This window comes from Dryobates pubescens, chromosome 6 (assembly GCF_014839835.1).
Source record: "Dryobates pubescens isolate bDryPub1 chromosome 6, bDryPub1.pri, whole genome shotgun sequence".
NCBI classification, from domain to species: domain Eukaryota; kingdom Metazoa; phylum Chordata; class Aves; order Piciformes; family Picidae; genus Dryobates; species Dryobates pubescens.
Genome location: NC_071617.1, coordinates 37,659,478 through 37,682,254, shown reverse-complemented (window position 1 = coordinate 37,682,254; position 22,777 = coordinate 37,659,478). Strand labels below are relative to the sequence as shown.

The 22,777-nt window shown below is 39.4% G+C and overlaps 1 protein-coding gene across 6 annotated transcripts in view; it reads right to left on the bottom strand.

The window, feature by feature from the left end:
* Window positions 1-476: 476 nt before the first annotated feature.
* Window positions 477-22,777, bottom strand: part of SPAST (spastin) — a 38,745-nt gene continuing 16,444 nt past the window's right edge. For 5 of the 6 annotated variants that reach the window (XM_054162340.1, XM_054162342.1, XM_054162341.1 and 2 more), the window contains 13 exons: window positions 18,599-18,786; window positions 17,552-17,685; window positions 17,127-17,220; window positions 12,553-12,627; window positions 11,223-11,294; window positions 10,638-10,713; window positions 9,875-9,966; window positions 8,745-8,824; window positions 7,364-7,406; window positions 6,025-6,104; window positions 4,400-4,470; window positions 2,460-2,500; window positions 477-926 (listed from right to left, as the gene is read on the bottom strand). In XM_054162340.1, coding sequence (XP_054018315.1) covers window positions 804-926; window positions 2,460-2,500; window positions 4,400-4,470; window positions 6,025-6,104; window positions 7,364-7,406; window positions 8,745-8,824; window positions 9,875-9,966; window positions 10,638-10,713; window positions 11,223-11,294; window positions 12,553-12,627; window positions 17,127-17,220; window positions 17,552-17,685; window positions 18,599-18,786 — 1,169 coding nt within the window. In that variant the 3' untranslated portion in view covers window positions 477-803. Of the gene's footprint in view, window positions 927-2,459; window positions 2,501-4,399; window positions 4,471-6,024; window positions 6,121-7,363; window positions 7,407-8,744; window positions 8,825-9,874; window positions 9,967-10,637; window positions 10,714-11,222; window positions 11,295-12,552; window positions 12,628-17,126; window positions 17,221-17,551; window positions 17,686-18,598; window positions 18,787-22,777 lie in introns of those variants that run through there. The other variant, XR_008462293.1, reaches the window with a different exon arrangement.

Here is a 22,777-nt window from a genome sequence, read left to right as displayed (position 1 = left end):
AGCTGGGCTTCAAGTTGTACACCATAAGCATAAGCTAACATTCTACCAACGGAAGCGTTACAAAATGTGTGAAAGAGAAAATACTGCCAGTAAATGAATGTCATACTCTAGGTTTTTTATTCAGTAATTTACCTTTTTAAAAAGACATTTGGAATTGTTTTTTTTTTTCCTAGGGTTGGGGTTTTTTGCTGTTCTGCTATCAAAGGTCTTCTTTAAAACTCTTCTGTGAGCAATGAAGTCATGTTACAACTAAACGAAAAGACAAATAATAACAGACCAGCTGCTTTTTACATTTTAATATGTATCATAATTCCCCAATGTTGTTCTTTCTTTCTGCATAGGGAAATTCTTTTATTTGGCACATTAAGGATAAAAAAAAAGTCAAAAACTGAACCAAAGTTTACAAAGCTCCAATTGTAAGTTAGTAGTTATAAGGAAGAAAGCCAGACACCAATGTCATAGCAAAATTAAAACCACACACACCAAAGTAAGGAAAAGGTTTTCCAGTGACCAGTATCATCAGAGCCTTCTAGCTGCAACAAAATACATATAGTATTGTTCAAACCACGATCAGATTGCTAGCAATCTTGTCTCAAGTTCTACTGTGCTCTTACTTACAGCCTGTAAATCCTCACTAAATGGCAAGGAGGCTTTGATGAACACATTTCACATTGTATAATATTTTCATCAAGTTTCAATGCAGATACTTAAAGATCTGTAAAGTCCTGTAAACTCTGGCTGCTTTCCAGTAGTCTGTAGCAATTGCTCCTTCAGCAGCACTTTGTTTGACTTCAGGTAGTGTTTCACACTGTGGTGTCTCCAAAGTCCTTGTTCCAGCGAATGTATGCTTCCAAGGTTTGAGGGCTCAAACTGCGCTTTATCTTCTTCAGAGACTCGGTGAAATCTGATAGTTTGATATTTCTCATCTAAACAAAAATGGGAAGACATCAGGATCACAAGTGGTTTGTATACTTCAGTTTATTCAAGAAGTACTTCAGTATTCACTTTGTTATTAACAAAGCATATTCTAGAAATGCTTCACCTTAATGTAGATGTCCTCATTTTCTTACACAGAGAAGAATCATTCACTGGAACACCCTCCCCAAAGACAGAGTCCCCATCAGTGAAGGTTTCAAGATGGGGAAGGTGGGGCTAGATTATCTCATCAAGGCTCCCTTTCCCATGGAAGCCTAGACCAGATCATCTTTGAAGACTCCTAACCTGGGCTGTTCTGTGACTCTATGACCTGATGCACAAGTCTTGTCATTTAAGACTATCAGTATTCATCATTTTTAATAAACTGGTATTTGGTAATGATGATGTCTGCCTTGTGATTTAATAGCCCATGAGACTGTTATTGCTTCCTGTTTCACTAGGTGGTGCAAGCTGGTGCACATGAGGGTGCAAAACCCAGTATAAGGAGTAAGAGGTGGGAGTTGTTAACACCTTTATGGCATACCTCTGTGTACCAGGAGAGCACAGCCCTGAAACTACCCACCCTTACTTCAGCTGTATTCAGACCACAGAATGCTATTAGCAAAGTAATACTGATTACATAACCTCTCTGTTTCAACACGTGCTTTTCACTTCTTTGCTGAGGGCAGGACTATAAACAGACATTTCCCTTATACAGAAATGCCCAGACATGATGAGAGACAACCAAAGTGAGGCCAAACAGTCTTATTATTAAAGGAGTATTAACATTACAATTGGAGAAGACTCCCTGTGTTTCTTTGGGACTAGTTTTTTGTAGGATATTTATTGTGAATCCAAGTTTATCTCAAATTATCACAGATGTTCTCATCTTCCTGCAACAAATCCTTTCAGCTTACCCTAGCCATAGCCCTGTTCTAAGCCTAAACACAGAAAGCAACAGGGGAATTGAGTTTTGTTTCATTTTAGTCTATGTAATTGTGACATGCACACACACATTTGGACAAAACTTTTATATGCAGGAGCAACCTTATCTTTTGACATTTACAGATGCAATTTGTGGTGAGGAATTTATTCACTACTTTGCGATGGTTCACGTGAATGATTGTAAGTATCATGCATATACACAAACCTGTTTTCAAATCCCTCAGAGGTTCTCTGTAAAACAACTTGGTTTATGTAAAGATATGAACTGGGGCAGGGGGAGAGGGAATACAACTCATCACTTAATGATTTTATGGCCATGTCCAGGGGGAGTAACACTGTGACAAAATAAAAGCCAGGACTCTGACATTGTCTGATAGGTAATCGTTCAAGCAGTGCAAAGGAAAAGATAGGACAGTCAGCTAGAACAATGACCAGCAGAGACTTTTGTTCAGTAAAGAAGTTTATCAAAAGAGGTAATACCCCCCTGAATTATGCTAGGTCATTTTTATGATACTATGTGTAAATAAAGGGACCTTCTAAGTTTCTGGTGAGCATGCACTCCATTCAAAGGGAAAAATACAATGGCTAGAACAGCATACCTCACTGGCAGACATGTTCTTCACCTGTTCTGGTTTTAATTCTGTAAAAATAAAGGAACATCAGTGAGTTTAAGAAAACTTTCATCACTTCTGACAACTAAAGCATGTTAAAAGCACTTACGTTATGAAAAATAACTCCACAACGAAAAATTACACCTCTCTGTATCAACATAATCTTCCTACATAAAGGTAGATGGTGGTTTTGCCTCCTTCCCCGTTTAGCAGCTCCTCAGCTAGGCTGCTCCCACACTCAATCACTCCAGATACAGTACAAAGTAGTAGAAGAACTACTTTCTTCTTCCTAAAGTATGGGGATAGGCACACAAGTGCAACAGAGCTGCCTTCCCCCATATTATTCCTGGTACCTACAACTCCCCTACCCTCAAACATGCACCATTTTCAGAAAACAGAAAGGGACCTTCAGCCAAGAATACAGAAATAAAATCAGGCTAGGCACATAGGAGTCCTTCTTGCCTGGAGTACAAGTACTGATGGGATCTAATCACGCCAATAAACACCAAATGCAACACTGTTGCAGTATCAACACATAAACGTTTTGCTCTGAAGGAGCAAGAGAAAGAGTGTAGACAGGATTGGCAAGGCTGACATTAAAAAAACATTCTGAGAATAAATTATATGGAAACCAGGTGCAAATGGAAGAAACAGGCTGCACAACATTTCATTGTCTTCTCTCAGAATCCTCTTGTATATGAAGTGCCATGTCAGCAAAGTAAGGACCGCATACATTATTAATTCAACCACTCTAAATAAATATATTCAAAGTCTTCAGAGACACGATGTCTCTTGTGAGAGCTATTTAATGCAATTCTTTTTCCCAGTTATTATGCAGGGTTTTGGAATATGTAACCTAAATCTCAGCAGCTGGAAGTTAAGTGGGTAAAAAAACATTACTCTCCAGCAGCTCCTTCCAAAACGATGCTGCACTGGTAAAACCACATGCTGTAGGACCTTTTTCCTCAAAAAAAACCCAAACCCACCCACAAAAAACCACCACCACCCACACCCAACAACAAATGAAAAAAACCCACACACAAACAAAACCAAACACACCTACAAAACATGCACAGACCTCTCCTCCCCACAAATCATTCCAGAGGTGTTGCAACAACTTTTAGTTACACATAACAGGCTGATGGTTACAGAACACTTCTGCTCTGGCTGCCTGTGGTATGTTTCTGTCAGGTAGGGCAATACATCAGCAAACAGAAAACCAACATAAAATTTTCACAAATCTTCTATTTGTAAAATGCCACTGGTGATCTCCACTGAGCAAAACTGTCCCCTTCAGCTGTGGCTACTGGGAACACAGTAACTGGCTAGTAAACCAGAACAAAGTGGAGTGTTGTCAGGGCTGGGGTTTTGCATTAAAATCGTATTTCTTCAAAGTTGGAAATGTCAGAGGTAGAACAAACATAGGTAAAACTCTGCTTGAGTCACAAATGAACACAAAAGACATAAAAAATAAAAAGAGCCATGACACACAAACTCTATCAAAAAAAACAAACCAAAACAAAAACAAAAACCAGAAAATTGCTTCTGTTTCACTATTTCCTTCCTTTAGACTTCGAAAAGATCTACCCCTATTATGAGACATGTGATGCAGTCAGAGAATGCAACTGAAGTAGTAATTGAGATACAGCAGAACTAATGCCAGCCCAGGAAAGATGTGCTAGCTGAAAATCCCACAAGTGAAACAAGACTTTACCCTGGCTTCCTCTTAAGACATAAAAATTCTCTGTTTCACATGGTGAGCTACTGAAAGGTTTTACATGAAGTAAACCTTATGAAGATGCAATTATGAGCAACAGACCAGAATCCAATCTAAAAAGCTTAATTACAGAGGTTTAGCATTAAAAAAGATGTAGGAAAAATAACATCTGAGTTGTTGCAAGACTTACATAAAAAGCTATGCAGCTTACCTCGAATGGGGCCCAGAGCTGCATCCTTGGCTAATGCAGTTAAATCGCTTCCAGAATATCCATCTGTCATTCTTTGACAACAGAAAATGTGGGGGGGAAAAGAAGGAAGAAAAAAATAAAACCAAAATCCTTCTTTATCTGATTAATAGCAGATTATTAAAATGTTACTTAATCAGATGTGCAATTTTGATATTGTTTTGCAAGTTCATTCAGTCAGAAGCACACTCAACGTCATCTAGTCATCAAGTCATCTATATTTAAGACTTTCCCAGACTAAATTTATGTACAGATACTCAAGTCCCAAATAATATGCTAGGGAAAGCAAAAAGACAGCAACCAATGAGCACTTGTAGATGAAACCTAATCACAAGCACATTTACTATTTCTCTTAAACAAACACCCTACCAACTATTGTTGTCATCTGTCATCCACATCCTCAGAATCACAGGGGGAGGAGGGGAGCAAATTAAACAATTAAAAAAACAAGTCACACCACAGACCCAATCTCTATGGGAGCTATTCTGAAATTAGACTTAATTTCCAAGTTCAGCCATGAAACACATTGAAGGCTTTCACTGAACCAGGAAACCAGCAATACATAATGCCAACATACGTGAAAAGAAGTAATAGAATCGTAGAATGGTCTGGGTCAGAAGGAACCTCCAAAGGTCAAGCAGGGGCATCCTCAACTAGATGAGGCTGCTCAGGGCCTCTCGAGCCTCACTTTGAATATCTCCAGGGATAGGGCCCCAACCACCTTTCTGGACAGCCTGTTCCAGTGTTGCATCTGGCTGGAACACACACATTTTTTTGTCCCCCCAAAATGAGGGCTGCCTAATTTTGGGAAAAAAAAAAAGAAATCTACCCAGTTTGTAGAGCAGTGACTGACTGTAACAGAAGTTTCATATGTCAGTCTTCTGGAGAGAATTATTTCTGTTACAATTTATAGAAAAAGGAGGAGCAAAAGCACAACAAAGTCATGAAGGAGGTTAAATACTTATCTTTTTAAAAATAGAAGCAGGCAGAAGAATGCCTAAACCGCATTAAAAAACCAACCAACCAACCAAAAAAACCCATGTATTTAAGTTGCATTTGTAATTTGGTTCATAAATTTGCCATTAGAACTCAAAACACTGTCTTCTTCCTCTGGTTGGCTAATACTGCAGCCTAAACATGTCCTGAGTTAGCATCCTTAAAGTACAGAGAAAATTTAGTTAAGAGTATACATCAAGTTTCCGTAATGTTAGCAACACTAAGAGTCTGAAAAGTGCTACAGCAAAGACTGTACTCACCTTCTGTGTACTACCACAGAGACTAAAGTACATCCACTTGAACATTTTTGGTATCTCACACTCTGTCTTCACTCCTTCCTGTGATAGGTGCTTTACCTACTTTTCAACCTAACTTCCTTCACACTCACTACATTTGATTTCTGAGAGTGACAAACAGCAGCACTGTGTCAATTCTAACAACACAAACCAGCTTCCTAACATACAGGCAATTCATTCTCAGCAGGCGCTGTCACTATCTGATGATTTACATTAGTTACATTTGGAATGAACGTAACAATCTGAATGAATGCAGTAGATGAGTGTATTTATTTAATGTTGCTACAAAACACTTACCTAGCTAGTTGTGCCAACTCTTTTTGTGTCAATGGACTTCCTTGCTTGCTTAGAAGAGTTTTTAGCAAAACCAGTCTTGTCTGAAAAGAAGGTACACTGATCAAATGTAGGACTAATCTTCACAGTATCACAGTAACTAAGGTTGGAAGAGACCCCAAGGATCATCAAGTCCAACCTGTTCCAACAGACCTCACAACTAGACCATGGCACCAAGTGCCACGTCCAATCTCCCCTTGAACACCTCCAGGGACGGCGACTCCACCACCTCCCTGGGCAGCCCATTCCAATGACGAATGACTCGCTCAGTGAAGAACTTTCTCCTCACCTCGAGTCTAAACCTCCCCTGACACAACTTGAGACTGTGTCCCCTTGTTCTGGTGCTGGTTGCCTGGGAGAAGAGACCAACCCCCACCTGGCTACAACCACCCTTCAGGTAGTTGTAGAGGGCAATGAGGTCGCCTCTGATCCTTCTCTTCTCCAGGCTAAACAATCCCAGCTCCCTCAGCCTCTCCTCATAGGGCTTGTGCTCAAGGCCTCCCACCAGCCTTGTTGCCCTTCTCTGGACACGTTCAAGTGTCTCGATGTCCTTCCTAAACTGAGGGGCCCAGAACTGGACACAGTACTCAAGGTGTGGCCTAACCAATGCAGAGTACAGGGGCACAATGACCTCCCTGCTCCTGCTGGCCACACTATTCCTAATACAGTACACTTCACAGTACACTTAAAATTCTGTTGTGGCAAAACATGTTTCTCAGGTTAGCTTTTGTGCTTTACTAGTTTAAACTCGCCCGCAGTGATTAGATTGTACACTACGGACTCCTCGAAGGAAAGAGAAAGGGATTCACTAATGTGATGGATTTGGCAGTAACAGAGTTAGTTTTCTTCATAGTAGCTAGTACAGGGCTGTAACATCAAAGGCCATATTGCTTCAAGAATAATACATTAGAATCCTTATCAAAAGCCATAATCTCCTGTTGAGCTGAAAAACATCACTCTAAGAAAGTACTTTCATCTTTTGCAATAAATACTCTTCTCCAGCCAAACAGACTCCTGTTCTGCAAGCCCTACTTTAGACTTGCCTGTGCCTGCCAGCATGTAACACCTCACTTGTCAGGAAACACTGAGTAGCTACTACCAGATCTGCTACTAGTACATGTTTAAAAAAAGGGAAAACAAAACTTAAAATAGTCACCGGAATTAAAGCACAACATGTATGGCCAAGATGGGCCAGAACCTAGTTCACAGAATTATAGTCATCCACCACAAGTTAAGAATATCCTGTGCTATTTTATACTCTTTTTAGATAAAATTAATCTTAGAGTGAAGGAAATTTACTTACTTCTTCATTTGGTAAAGACACATATACCCGTTTGGTGAATCGTCTAGGAAATAAAAGCATAAATACACACACACACACTTTTAGAACTTTCTAACAGGCACATGTAACATTAGAATAGAATAGAATAGAATAGAATAGAATAGAATAGAATAGAATTAACCAGGTTGGAAGAGACCTTCGAGATCATCATGTCCAACCTATCATCCAACACTACCCAATCAACTAAACCATACAACCAAGCATCCTGTCAAGCCTTGCCCTGAACACCCCCAGCGACGGCGACCCCACCACCTCCCCAGGCAGCCCATTCCAGGGGGCAATCACTCTCTCTGTGTAAAACTTCCTCCTAACCTCCAGCCTAAACCTCCCCTGATGCAGCCTGAGACTGTGTCCTCTTGTTCTGGTACTGGTTGCCTGGGAGAAGAGACCAAAAAAAAAAAGGAGGAGGCACACCCCTGGCTCTGCTGACCACTGCAGGATTCGAACCCATGACCTCAACACTCATAGTCTCATGCACTACCAACTGAGCTGTGGCTCTGCCCCCCATTTGGTTTAGTAAAGGCCAAAATTTCACTTACATCAAATTCTAGGAAGTAGAACTACTGATTTAAAAACAAAAACCACAATAGAACAACAAAATCCAACAACTAAACAAACAATATGTGACACCACTGGAAGAGGAAGCGCTCCAAAGGTAAAAAAGCCACTGACTACCAGGAATAGAATAGAATAGAATAGAAACAGAATAGAATAGAACAGAATAGAACAGAACAGAACAGGTTGGAAAAGACCCTCAAGATCATCAAGTCCAACCCATCACCCAACAACATCCATTCAACTAAACCATGGCACCAAGTGCCTCTTTTAATTTAAAAAGTCTTTGGAATCATTAAAAAAGTGTTTTGATTTGTCCAGGCAGTGCTGACATGCCTATTTTTCACAGTGAAGAAGTGGAAGAGAATGAAGTATGAGACCTTGAAGAGAAGGAGTCCTAAATGCAAGTCTACAGCCAGATCTGTAATTGCCTGGGATATCAGAAGTACAATGCTCATAGAGAAGAAATACCAGTCTAACTTCTTTCTTTATCTTATGAGTAAGATCCATATAATAAAAAAGCCTTACATAAGATGCAAGATTATAAAATGCTGGTCTCAACAGATACTGCTGTTTTAGACAACTCCAAGGTCATAATGCTTCTGCAAATGCATCTCAAAAGAGGAGAGACACGCACCTCTGAGACATTAAATATTGTAACCCTGTCAAACAGCTTTTGTTACTTATTCCAAAACTTAAAACAGCCAAGGCACTAAGTAACATAACCAGCTTTTCATAACAAACATTATACTACTGTATTCAAAGAAAGAAAGAGACATTTTGATACCTGAGAACAGCATCATCAAGTTCCTGTGGTCTGTTTGTTGCTCCCATCACAAGTATCCTGTCCTCTCCAGAAGACTGCACCTAGAAACCAAAGGAAAGCAAGACTGCTTTCAGATTATATTAAGTAGTAATACACAAAACCACAGTCTTGCTATGTCCCACACTGATGGGATCTTACTGCATATACTTTTTTTTCCCATTCAGTTTGCTTCAAAACATTCTTTAGACAAACATAAAGACACTAGAAAAAAGGGGGGAAAACAAAGAATGTAAACACAGGACCCTACGCCCAAGTTATGTTACTTGAAAAGAGTCTTGCAAGAGCACATATATTGCCATGGAATTGCACATCAACATGATGGAGAAAACTGAAACTTAAAAAAGCACTCAATCTCAGTCATCCTGAGACAATTATGTTTAAAAAGTTAGAGACTTTCTGCAGTTGTGAGTTTTAAACTCCAAACATTATGTTGAAACCTACACAGAAAGACAGAATCAGAACTTTAGACTAAGGCATTGCCTGAACCACTAAATTAGATGAGAATGAAGCTAGTAACTGAAATATGAGAAGCCATTTGAGGGAACACAGATACAACAGTCTCACCCCCAAATCACCCCACAGCAAGACTTGAATTTATATCCAAGAATATGGAGTCTATTTGCTTCCAGATTTCAGAGAAAACGTTTGGGTATCCGAGATGAATACTGTATGACACAGTTACACCTTGAGCCAAAAATTGGCTAAGTTGCTAATTATGCTTAATTGTTCCCTTTTCATTTTAAGGGAAAATTCTGTGTGTGTACACATAATTTGTCCTGATTCAGCCCATTTTGGAAAAATTTTGTCCTGATGTTGTTGTCTTTCTATATACTTCTTTTTTCCTTCTGTACCTCAGTCCTCTGTGCTAGTGGTATATAAACTATGATTGTTCAACACAAAAACCAGTGGTGAGTGACAGGAAAAATACAGGTGAAAAAAAATTAGAAAGCTAGCTGATGATTAGAGGGGGGCACACAGACATAGAGTTAAGCCCCAGTAGCCAAATTCTTTGTTCATCTGTAGCTTGTACTAGTACCCACTACGTTGCCCAATTCAGCTCAACCAAACAATAACCAAGGCTAAATACTTACACCATCAAATTCTATTAAAAATTCTGTTTTCAGACGCCTACTAGCATCATGTTCACCTTCTCGTCTTTCACACAGAAGGCTATCAACTTCATCTAAAAAACAAGGAAATACATCTTCATTAAGCATACAAGACTGAAGTCTTCATATTTGCCTAAGTTACTTTCCTAATACAGCGCTCCCGCGAGAGAGAGATACGTATTCCTTAGGAAACCAAGAAATCTCACTTAAGTTTAGAAGTCTGTGTAACTTGTTGTCCTTTGAATATATAACACTAGCCACTGATAAGACAAAAAATATCCTGCTAATTATCACAGTATCACCAAGGTTGGAAGAGACCTCAAGGATCATCAAGTCCAACCTGTCACCACAGACCTCATGACTAGACCATGGCACCAAGTGCCACGTCCAATCCCCTCTTGAACACCTCCAGGGACGGTGACTCCACCACCTCATTATGAAGGGCAACTTAGGACAGGTGAAACCCATTTTCATGTTTCAAGTTTAATGCATAAATGGACTTATTCTGTAAAGGCACAGCATTTGTGGTTTTGAGGGCATTTCTTCCCACTATTAACACTAATTAAACAAACATATGGAACTACTGATTAAAAAACATACAGAATTACTCATTAGCCAGCAGGTTGTATCTGAGACACCTGCTCTGCACTACAGAGTTATCTGAAATTTACCTGATGATTAAAATTTACTAAGTCAAAATATTTAAGAAAACACACAAAAAAATCAATCATATTTAAGGCCTTACCAATAAAAATTATAGAAGGCTGAAGTTCCCTGGCTACTGCAAACAGAGCACGAACCAGTTTCTCCCCTTCACCCACCTAAAACAGTAATACAACTTTTTTTTGGAAGAGGTTTAGAAAGCATTTATTACAATACAGCTAACAATGACCTACAGAAAATCTTTCTGATAACCAGCCACACTCAGTCCATTCAAACATACTCAGATTATCAATAGTTAAATATTACACAGGACGGTATGTCTTAAAGAAAACATTACAGCTTAATTTATGATCACAATTGAGCTGTCCAGAGGTTTTGGTGCCTCAATTACCACAGCAAAAAGGAGATGTGACTCAATTTATTTTTTACAGAAGATGATGCTTACAACCTATGTGACAGACAGGCTCATCCTGAACTACAAAGGCCTTTGGCATTGAGTTACTGCAAGTGCAGAACCAAATTTTTGTCTTCACAAGTCACTTCTTCAAAAGCTTTCTGTCCAGCATAGGCTAAGTCACCAAAGACTCATCAAAAGTTTCCAAACTTACTAAGACCCAATTACAGCATGTGTGTTTTCAGATCAATGTCATTTACAGCTGTTACTTACGTATTTTGAAGTCAGGCTTGCTGCGCTTATATTAAAGAAAGTAGCATTTGATTCTGCAGCAACTGCCTTGGCCTGGGAGAGGGAGCAAAAAAAAGAAAGGAAAAAAAGTACTTTAAAAACAACACACTGAAAACACTTCTGTGATATTGTAGCCAGCATTCATATCTTGATAGGCAATTTTGAAAACCCCTGCTCCTTCAGAGGGAACATCTTGTAGATGCTACAAAAAACTTCTGTACAGGCTCTTACAAATGCAAACAGATAAGTCATTGAACCATAAGAGAAATTTCCAGACTTTAGACTTCTCTAACCACATCATATCCATAGCCAACTAAAACTTGCTTACTGAATACAGGTCTCCAGTTCCTTTCAAAATGTCCTGAGTAGACATTCGAAAACCAGCTTTAACTAATTTAGGGTGGCATTTGGATCAACACACACTTAACATTTTGTGGGTTTTCTTTCCTTTTCCTTTCTTTTCTTTCCTTTGTACCCTATCTATAAAATAAATGAATAAATAATCTGTTTTGAAAGGAAAATTAGGAATATGAATTAGTTCAGCCAGAACCTTCATGCAGAGTACCCTCATCACCATATTTAAGAAGTTATGATTCCCTGGTTACAGAGTTTAATTTTAGTGATTATCAATTATGTTCCAGTATGTAAAACATAACAGATGAGGCCAAATGAGCAGCTCAGCATTCACGCTCCCACACTCAGCAAAGGGAATGTGCAGCTGCAGGCACTCCATGTGATGCAAGACCATGTGCTTGGCTCAGCTGCATCAGTACACACGATGCTCCATGGCTGATACACAGCCATTTCACTCAGCCAGTTCCCCAAACCCAGAACGTGGGGTTGAAGAAAATAAGCAGGAGCCAGACTGTTTCACAGCACTTACGTTCTTCGCACAGCAGCATGGAAGTGAGACAACCCCCTTTCTTGCTACTCTGCTCCCTCCCCATTCCCCACATGCACCTCTACTGTGTTTTAGTAGAGAGCAGACCATTTGTGATTAATCACTGCTGTGCACAAACAAACAATTAACCTTGTTACTGTCACTCTCTCTGAAAAGGAAACCTGCACATGCTGGGTTAAGTTTTAAAATATTATTTGTGATACTGAAAATAATGAAGCAGAGAACAGTTTAGCAATACCTTCCCCTGTAAAATACATGGTTAAGAACACTTTTGCAGTTTTGTATTAAGTTAATACCTTAACATGTATTCAGGAAGAGTATGTATTTTATTACTACAACACCCAAATGGAAAATGACCCCTCATGGTTACATTTTAAGTCCACTAACTCATGCATGAACTAATTTTCTCACCAACATTGTCTTCCCATTTCCTGGTGGGCCAAACAGCAATAAACCACGTGCAGGAGTTCTGAGTCCTGTGAATAACTGAAAAGCACATCATTGTAAGTTATCTTCAAACATTTCAAGAAAACACTGATTTACCTTTGTAAGAAAATAAGATTCAGGAATGGTTCAGGGACTAGCAGTGGAAGCAACAGCAGCAGTGCTACAACCCTACAGATTTGTATAGAACTACATTCTATTATTAACTTGACCATATGCACTGCCCCTGTTAGTTTCCCACACAACAGTTAAATTACCTCATGATCATTCTGTGCACAGAGGCACTAGGAAAGGAGCACAAAAGGCAGTGACACATTCCACAAGACAGACCAGCCTAACATATTTAAAGCACCAACTGCATTTAAAAAGAGGGGAATTCAGGTAGTAAAAGAATTAAAGCAATGTCCTTACTAACTCCATAAGGAAGAACACCATCTTTCTTTCACTAAATAAACCTTGAGAAGACAAGCTTTAAGTGAAACTGCTTAAAATATTACTTAAAGTTCACATACTTTATCTTAACGCTACTGATAACAATCTTCTCCCTCTCACTTTGCATTGGATTCATCTTTCCTATACTATAAAATTGCAGCCATCACATGTAGCATCACAGCAAGCACATCTAGAATAGAATAGAATAGAATAGAAGAATAGAATAGACCAAGTTGGAAAAGAGCTTTTGAGATCGAGTCCAACCTATCATCCAACACTATCTAATCAACTAAACCATGGTACCAAGCACCTCATCCAGCCTCTTCCTAAACACCTCCAGTGATGGTGACTCCACCAGCTCCTGGGGCAGCCCATTCCAATGGCCAATCACTCTTTCTGGAAAGAACTTCTTCCTAACATCCAGCCTAAACATCCCCTGCCTCCTCAAGTAGCCTTTTTTCTTCAGTGCTTTGTCTTTACCACTTTTCTCAAGAATTTGGGAGTTAATTTTGTAGCCATACTCCTCCATTCCAGCTTCACGTAATTCCACCAACCAGCCAAAAGGAACAGTAGGGAGTCTCTTACATAGACACACCATTTTTGGCAAGCAATCCTTTCCCCAATATCCATAATAACAAACGCCTCTATTATCAGCGCAGTTTCAACAGTGACCAGAAAATATGCATTTTCTCTCTTATTTCACCATTCACAACATTCTGCTCGTGCTCGACCACTAAAACTAGTTATTGCGTGTGATCCGAGTCACTAATACATACCACCTGTGTTACACATGTACTGCAACATTTCAACCTGGGCAACTATGTTGTTGAATATTTGCTGCTGTTCTTCCAAACCATCTCCCTCACGCCAGCCTCAGTGATGGCTGGAGTAAAGTATGACGGGGCTTGAAGCTCAGATAGTAACAGGGGAAAAGTTTCCTGTTCTGGGTGCTGCTTTTTCGTTCCAGGATTTTGGATGTTGGCTCTTCTCTGCTGAGATAGCAGTGGGACAGGTAGGGATAGGGAGGTAGCTCCCTGGCTTGGGCGTTTAGCTTGCTTGCTTCTGCTTGCTGCTGTGCTTTTTCTGCAAATAGGATAAGGTAATTGTGCACTTATGTTGTCTCACTTATATTAAACTCTTCTCACTCTCTTTGTCTCAACACAAAGGTTTTTGTTGTGTGTTGCTTTTCCCTCGCTTCTGTGTTGGGGGAAACAGACAGGTTAACCTGTTCAGGTTCACTTCAACCTGTTACATTCTCCTATAAAAACACTACTAGTTGGCTTATTTAAATATTATTTTGATTACAAAATTTCATTTAGGCTAAAACTAAAGTAGTATTTAATTGACTAAGCACTCCCCTATAGTTGTTACATCTGTCATGACCATTTACAAGTAACAACACGAAAATCTCTTTTCTTCCAAGAAACACGTTAAAATTCACAGGATTCTCTGTCCTTGCTCAATCTACACCAAGGTCACATCACTTGCTAGCTACAGTAATACAAAGAAGACTTTATTGAAAATACTGTTTTCAGAAAATGGTCATAATTATCCCAAGCCTCACATCTCAAAGTCCTTCCCACTCAGCTCACTGTGCTAGTGTAACTGAACAACAGACTTGACATACTAAAGCACTGTAATAGCTAAGACAGTACAATGACATTTTCCTTCTATATAAGAACACCAGAATGTATTTGATTTGATTCCAAAGCTTTGCTCTCCTCAGGCTGACTATTCCAGGTTTAGGTTTCTTCCCCACAACATCTCAAAACCAGATACTGTATTAAAGGAAAGATGAAGACCATCAAGCAATTGTAGTTATCTGTCCACATGACAAGAGATCCACAAGCAAACAGTGATTTTGCTTGAATAATCAGCACTGCAGTAAGTTATTGCATGGGATTTCTGTGAGAGTCCGGTAGCTTTTAGAAAATCAGCTTTAGGAAAAGACCAATTTAGAGTCATAGGATGCATTAGGTTGGAAGGGATGTTTAAAGGTCATCTAGGCCAAACCCCCGCTGCTGTAAGCAGAGACATGCCCAACTAGATCAGGTTGCTCAGAGCACCATCAAGCCTGACCATGACTGTCTCTAGAGATGGGGCCTCTACTACCTCCCTAGGCAACCTATTCCAGTGTCCAACCACCCTCAGTAAAGAGCTTCTTCCTAATGTTCAATCTTCTCTAGTTTAAAAACACTGTCCCTTGTCCTGGTGTTACATGCCCTTGTAAACAGTCACTTCCCAGCTTTCTTGTAGGCCCCTTTCAGGTACTTGAAAGCCACTATATGGTCTCCCCAGAGCCTTCCCTTCTCTAGGCTGAGCAACTCCAACTCTCTCAACTTGTCTTCACAGGAGAGGTGCTCCAGCCCTTTGATCTTTTTCATGGCCTTCTTCTAGACCCTGTCCAACAAGTCCATGCTCTTCCTGTGTTGAGGGCCCCAGAGCTGGACACCAGAGAAGAGTGGCAGAATCATCTCTCTTGATCTGCTGGCCACACTTCTTTTCACGCAATTGAGCTTCTGGGCTAGAAGTATGCACTGCTGGCTCATGTCCAGATTTAGGCCACCAGTACCCCCCAAGTCCTTTTCTGCAGGGCTGCTCTCTGTCACATCATCCCCAATGATGATTGCCCTGGCCTTGTTGAACTTCATGAGATTCATCTGGGTCCACCCTTCCAGTTTGTCCAGGTCCCCTCTGGATAACATTCCATCCCTCTGACATACTGAGCACACAACTCAGCTTGGTGTCATCTACAAACTTGCTGAGGATGGACTCAATCTTCATCACTGATGAAGATATTAAACAGCACTGGTCCCAGTACAGACCCAAGGGACACCTCTTGTCACCCATCTCCATCTGGACATTGAGCACCACCCTATGGATGCAACCATCCAGCCAATTCCTTATCCACTGCACAGTCCACCCATCAAATCCATACCTCTCCAACTTACAGAGAAGGATGTTGTGAGGGACCATGTCAAAGGGATTGCAGAAGTCCAGACAGGACATTCATTACCCTTGCCTTGTCCACTGATAAGGTCACTCCATTGTAGAAAGCTACTAGTTTGGTCAGGGAGGGCCTGCCCCTAGTAAAGCCATGTTGGCTGTCTTCAATCACCCCCCTGTCCTCCATGTGCCTTATCAGAGCTTCTAGGGAGATCTGCTCCATGATTTTCCCAGTCACAGAGTAAGGCTGAAAGGTTGGTAGTTTCCAGTCCTCCTTCCTACCATTTCTAAAGATGAGTGTAATGTTTCCTTTCTTCCAGACACCAGGGACTTCACCTGACTGCCAGGACTTCTTAAATATCATGGAGAGTGGCTTGGCAACTACATCAGCCAGGCTGACTTTTTTTAAGTGCCTCAGAAAATTTCTGTCAGCATATAGACCAGACCTGAATCTAAGCAGCTGTCAGTAGTTGAGCTTCTACCTATGATAAATGTAAGCCTGAATGACCAATTTTCACTCATGCAAGTAAAGAGGAAATCAGCCCTCATACATTATACACCTCCATATACTTGCATCTTCACTACTACACTTCCGTGCAATCTCTTGTGCTATGAAGAGACTACTCAGAGTGCCTAACCAACATCCACACAGAGAACATGACCACAATACCAACTTAGTATTTTTCAAATCAGACAGGGCCATGACTTTATTTCCTTATGCAAATCTCATCTGTTTCACTCTTCCACTCCTCTGGCTTTGTCCTTTCTATGTGCATATAGGGTCAGACACGCAGCTACAGTTATCCAGTACAGTGAGCCTCACAGATTTTCAGGATGTGTGTTTGTTTGTACATTCTTTGGTTTGACTTTTTAGGGGTTTGGGGTTTCTTTTTTATTTTGTTGAGAGTTTGACTGGGTTTTTTAAGCTACTGTCTTGGTTACTTTCTACAACACTAACTAACAAGAAGACAAGGGATTTCATGGCAGTAACACAACTTCTCCATTCTCCTTTTCCAATATTGCTATCACCACACAACCATTGATAGCAATCATAACCAGGATTCAATTCATAACAGCAGGATTCAAGAATCATCACCTCATGTGTGAAGCACAATACTTTTTTTGTGTGTGTGGCAGAATGGTAACAAAAGCCAGTTGCTTACCTCAGGTCTGAGAGAAGGAAGGATAACAATTTCTTGCAAAGCTTGTTTAGCAAGCTCCTGCCCTGCGATATCATCAAATTTGACAGCTGGCCCACTAACAAAGAAACGGAATACTAATTAGTCTAACAATGAGACACTCTTTTTCAGCTGCAGCTGACTAATTTAATGCATTTGACTATTTATACAGAACCCTATTGAGGAAATCCACAATTTATACTGCAAAGCATTTTAAAAAAATAAGAATTTATGATTTGAATTCTCATCCTTCTGACAAAGTAAAAGCAACAACCCCAAAACAAGGTCCCAAAACCCCACAACAAACACAAAGTAATTATTTTCATTCCAAGTGGACCAAGACTATACTGAACAAAAAAAAATGTTGGGGTTTTTTTAACATGGAAAAGCTTACTTCTCTTCAGACTTACCTATCAACAATTTCATTCAGGATAAGATTAGCAAGATTGCTGTCTACATTTCTAAATCTCTTCACTTCTTTCTTTTTTCGAGGAGCAGTGGTAGGAGTAGAAGGCTTATTTGTTCTGTTATTTTTAGGAGCAGCCTGGAGAGGGAGGGAGGAAGGAAAAAGAAACAAACAAAACAAAACAAAGACCAAATGAAAAGCCAACTTCATGCTCATTGTTAACAAAATTACTTCTACATTTTATGTACTCCAGTAAAATCTAGTATGCTGACACATACTGGATATCCTGATGCTGGATTTTGCTACAAACCATACCACCATATTCAGCCACAGGTGGAACATCTCAGGCTCGAGTGGAGAGGATTTTTTTTTTGTTTGATTTAGTTTGGGGATTGTTTGGTTTTTTTAAATTTATTTTGTAAAGATAATTCATTCTATTTAAGTATTTTCACCCAGCATACTCTAGAAATCACTGAAACAGAACAATCTTTTCAGATTCTCAATCCCTATAAGCAAGAATTTTTACTGCTGTCATACTTTGCTAGCAGACTGCTTAACATATTACAGCAGCAATAATGCTGAGCTGCTTTTATATTCTCACCATTCTGTTCTTTATTCCTCTTTACTGAGGGAGTAGCAACAGGGGAGATAAGGATGGAAGGGAAAGAGATCTGAATCAAGAGATATGCAGCATTTTTGTCTCATATTAGAATAGGACTTTGTTATTTCAGTCACAATCTAACCACAATTGCTTTTCAATATGGCTGCAATACAACCTGTGCAACTTCAGTTTCCCATGCAATTTTCAAAACAAGTATTCTCATTTATTACTGTAATTGAAGTCCATTTGTCCGCAAAGCCATCCCCACTTTCTAAAATCCACTCTGCAGCCTAGGTCAAGAGGCTTGACCAAAAATGCAGGGACTTCAGGCTTTTTCCCAAACACCTGCTGTTTCTACAATACCGCAATTACCAGCAGGAAACCCAAAGTTTGTTCTGGAATTTACAAGGATTTTCCAAGTGTAGACTGGTATATTTATCCTTACCATACCTTATGAGTTGAAGCTGTAGGATTAGGTGTTTGTGGTCTTGACACTGAAGTTGATATCCCACTGCAGCTAGGTGTTCTATGGTGACCAGAAAGGCCTATGGATCCAGTTTTTGCAACAGTTTTGGAACGAGGAAGAGAATTACTAGTGTGTGTTAAAGGATCCTTCTTTTTTGGAACCGCTCCACTTTCTAGAAAGAAAACCAATGTAAGGAGAACATTTTCAACAGTCATACTTTTACCATCAGTTTCAACCTGAAAATATTGTTGACACACCATATAGTACTATAACAGAGTAACAGAGGTTTTAAAGAGGTTTAGTGTGTTTTAGGGGATACTGACTGCAACTTTCTCCTAAAGTTAAAGTTTCAAAGTTTCAGGAGCTCTCACAAGCATCTTGAAAAAAAAAAAAAAAAGGAGAATGCCAAGTTCTGTAACAAGGGAAGAACATCATCTATTCATTAAAACAGCTGACAACGGAATACCAGCCAGAAGATTTTCCTTCCCAAGAACTCCAAAAACTAATCATTAAAATAATCCACAAATTTCAAGTCCTCAGATTCAGAGCATTCATTTCTTAAGTGATATTAGAAGGCTAGGTACTTTGGATAACAGCTAACACTGTCTAGCACCTTTCACAGAGAAGCTTCACGAAGGTACTTTGAGATAATTAGAATAGTTACAGCTGCCAGCAACTACTAGATTTTTCTTACAACTTTGCTTCACTTCAGGTACCTCAAGGTGTAGTAAACTCTGAATGGAAGCTCTGAAGCAGCTTACCCTCCTATGTTTAAGTCTTAAAACTTTATTGTATTATACCACTGAATTAAAACACCACCACACATTCTGTTCCCACTTACAGGAAGCAGGAAGGTCTCAAATTAGGTGACAGATAAAAGTTAATATATTGGTGATAAAACTACAAAAGGCCATTGTGGACCAGAGTAAGTGAAACAGCATTGGATGTTTACATTGTCTGTATGGGATACACAACAAAATAAGGTTCTTTGTCACAGAAATAGCAAATATAAAACATCACAACAGAGACTTCAAGCAAGAGCACACTACAGTGAGCATGTGGTTTGGTCAGGCTGGTTAATGATTAGAGCACAGCATCAGATAAGGGATTTTTGATTGCAGGAAGCTGCCTACTGTAGTACTTGTGTCTGTGATGGAAATAGTAATCACTGTCTTATATTATTTTAAAAGGATTAAGGTGCTTTTTGATTAGCTACAGAAATGTGGAGTCAGAGGTAAGGAAGCTCAAGATTATTTCAGCTACAAGTTTCTTCACTAAGATTTTAGAAAGCTCCGACTCGGTTTGATTTGTCAGCTTTAAGCAACAGGCCAAGGAACGCTGCTTTTTAAGGAAGTTAATTAATTTTTAGTTATTAATATTACAGTTCAGTGAAAAACACTTTAATTCAAAGCTTCATAATATTGAATGTTGTGTTAAAAAAAAAAAAAAATCAAGTAAGAATCAATTAATCACTACCATGTTCTCACCTTCTTTAAACTTAGAAGCCTTGCTTACTACCAGGAGCAAGTATCTTTACACAACCTGTAGGAATGTATGTGTTGAACTACTTGGCTAACAAGCCTCAGAAGCCTTTCCTCAGTCACAAATCTACTGTACTCTAAGAGTTACAGAAACTCTGCAGAGGTCATCACTAACAGTGCAGACATACCAATATGCAAAAATAAGGAATCTGGAAGAGTATGATTAACTACATTTGCCTGAAATGTGTTTCTTGTAAAAAATAACCAAAAGAAATCAAATCACAACTGGCTAGTAACTAAATCACACACAGATCCAGTTGGTTACATTTACTTAGTCATTCCTACACAGGATTTTTGAAGTAGAAGATGCTCCAAAATTAGGCATACTTAGCAATTTTCAAGTTCAAAAAAGCAGTAGAAGACTCTATTAGAAAACCTAGCTACTCAACACTGACTGGTCCAATTTCATCAAAAGGTTGGGTTTGTGGTTCTTTCTTTTCTTTCTACCTCATTATCACAGCTGGCTTAAACTCAATATGGGAAGGCTTCAAAAAGCTAAACCAGTTTTATTCCATCTCCTCCACCCTAACAAATTGCTCAATTATCACACTTTCCCAGAACTACACCCATCCATTAGGAACAATACACACACATACACTGCAATTTTGAGTATACACACACATTGCACAAGTAAGGAGTATTTTAGGAAGCTGGAAATGCAGGTGGAAGGTAGTGGAAAGAAAGTTTAAACACAAACTATGATTTACTCTAGCTGTACACTTCCAGGAATCAAGACCACCGAGTTCTGTGGTCAGTCCTGAAGCATAGCAAGGAAAGAACACATTTGTTCAGTGTCAACTCCAGAGGGAAGTATCATTTTACATACAAAGTCTTATTGAAGAAGCAAAGGAAAATGTCAAACTTTTCAGAATTATATTTTATCCAAAGTTTACCTGTTTCTAAGGGTTGAGAGCACATATACATGTATATATTGTCAGACTGATAGTCTCTATTGTTTCATTATGTAAAATGCTTTCCTATAACAAATGCAAAACTCCCAAACATTTCTTATCCATTTGTATTTGTCACCTGCTTGAAAGATGGGAAACATGCTGCAAGTGGCCTTAAAACATTAGCAGTATCTCCAGCAGCCTTTTGCTAAACATTTCACCACTCCATATAAAACAATAAGCCTCAAATATGTTCCAATCACAAAGACAAACCATGATAATTTGTTCAAGTGTATTTGAAACACTGAACAATTCAACTCTCTACCTCATATATGCATATAGGATAGTAATAGAGGCTTGATAATTTTTATTTTACTCCATAATACTTAACAGAATAATTTTCCTCAAAGCTCCAAGTTAATGCCACTAAATCATATAAAATTAGTAACTATTTGGTCCTGAAAACATCCCTGCAATTGTCATCTGTCATCCCAATATATCACAGCAAGCAAATTACAAAGCAGCAAGGAACAAAATTTTGTCTGAGGTTTTCTGCTGGTTGAACTGTGATAAGCAGTCACAGACACAGGTGTCCATTTTCAGACTACATTACAGAAAGAAGAGTTAAAATACTTTTATTATATTGAATTGTTTTTAAAGGTAAAGTGAAGTAAGTATATGTTTGAACAACTTTAAGAACATACACCTCTAGTTTATTTATTTGAGGTAATAGTGTGCTTTATATTTCAGAAAAGCAAACCAACTGTACTTTTCTTTTTGCATCTAAAACAGATTGTCACATTTCAAACAAGTTTTAAAACTTCTCTTTTAAAAATTATTGCTGTTTTAAAACTTATTAAGCATCCAAAAACCATCTTAAATTGTAACTGGTGGCAGCAGCTCCAATATTGCAGAACATTTTCTAATCTGTAGTTGTGAAACATCTGGAAATATTCCTTACACATGCCTATAGGTAAGTGACATAAAACAACTAAAGAGAAGTTATCCTCTGTGGTTTGTGGGACCCCAAGATAGAATTTTACATAACTTTATGTAGGCATTTCTTGGGGAGGGAGAGTCTATTCAAGTAACAAAAATTACCTAATAGAAAACTTCACAATTACCTGTTCCATGTTTTGAATGATACCACAGCTACACAGACCAAGGACACTGTTGATTTCCCTCTGAACCGACAGAGCCTGTCAAAGACCTCTGTTGCCAAATCACGGCATTAAAAATTATCTTACTGCTACTTGTTCATCTACTTGGGAAAGTCCTTAAACTTCAGTATTAAAAGCAGCAGAGCAGCCCTGTGGAGGAGGACCTAGGAGCCCTGGCGGACAAATTGTCGAGGAGACAGCACTGTGCCCTTGTGGCCACACAGGCGAATGGTATTCCTGGGGTGCATTAAGAAGAGTGTGCCCAGCAGATTGAGTGAGGTTCTCCTACCCCTCTACTCTGCCCCAGTGAGGCCTCACCTGGAATACTGCATCCAGTTCTGGGCTCCCCAGTTCAAGAGGGACACTGATCTACTTGAGAGAGTCCAACAGAGGGCTACAAGGATGATTAAGGGACTGGAGCATGTGCCTAAGGAAAGACTGAGAGACCTGGGGCTTTTTAGTTTGGAGAGACAACTAAGGGATCTGATAAATGCATATAAATATATGAGGGCTGTGTGTCAGGAAGGAAGAGACAGCCTCTTCTCACTTGCACCCTGTGGTAGGAAAGGGGC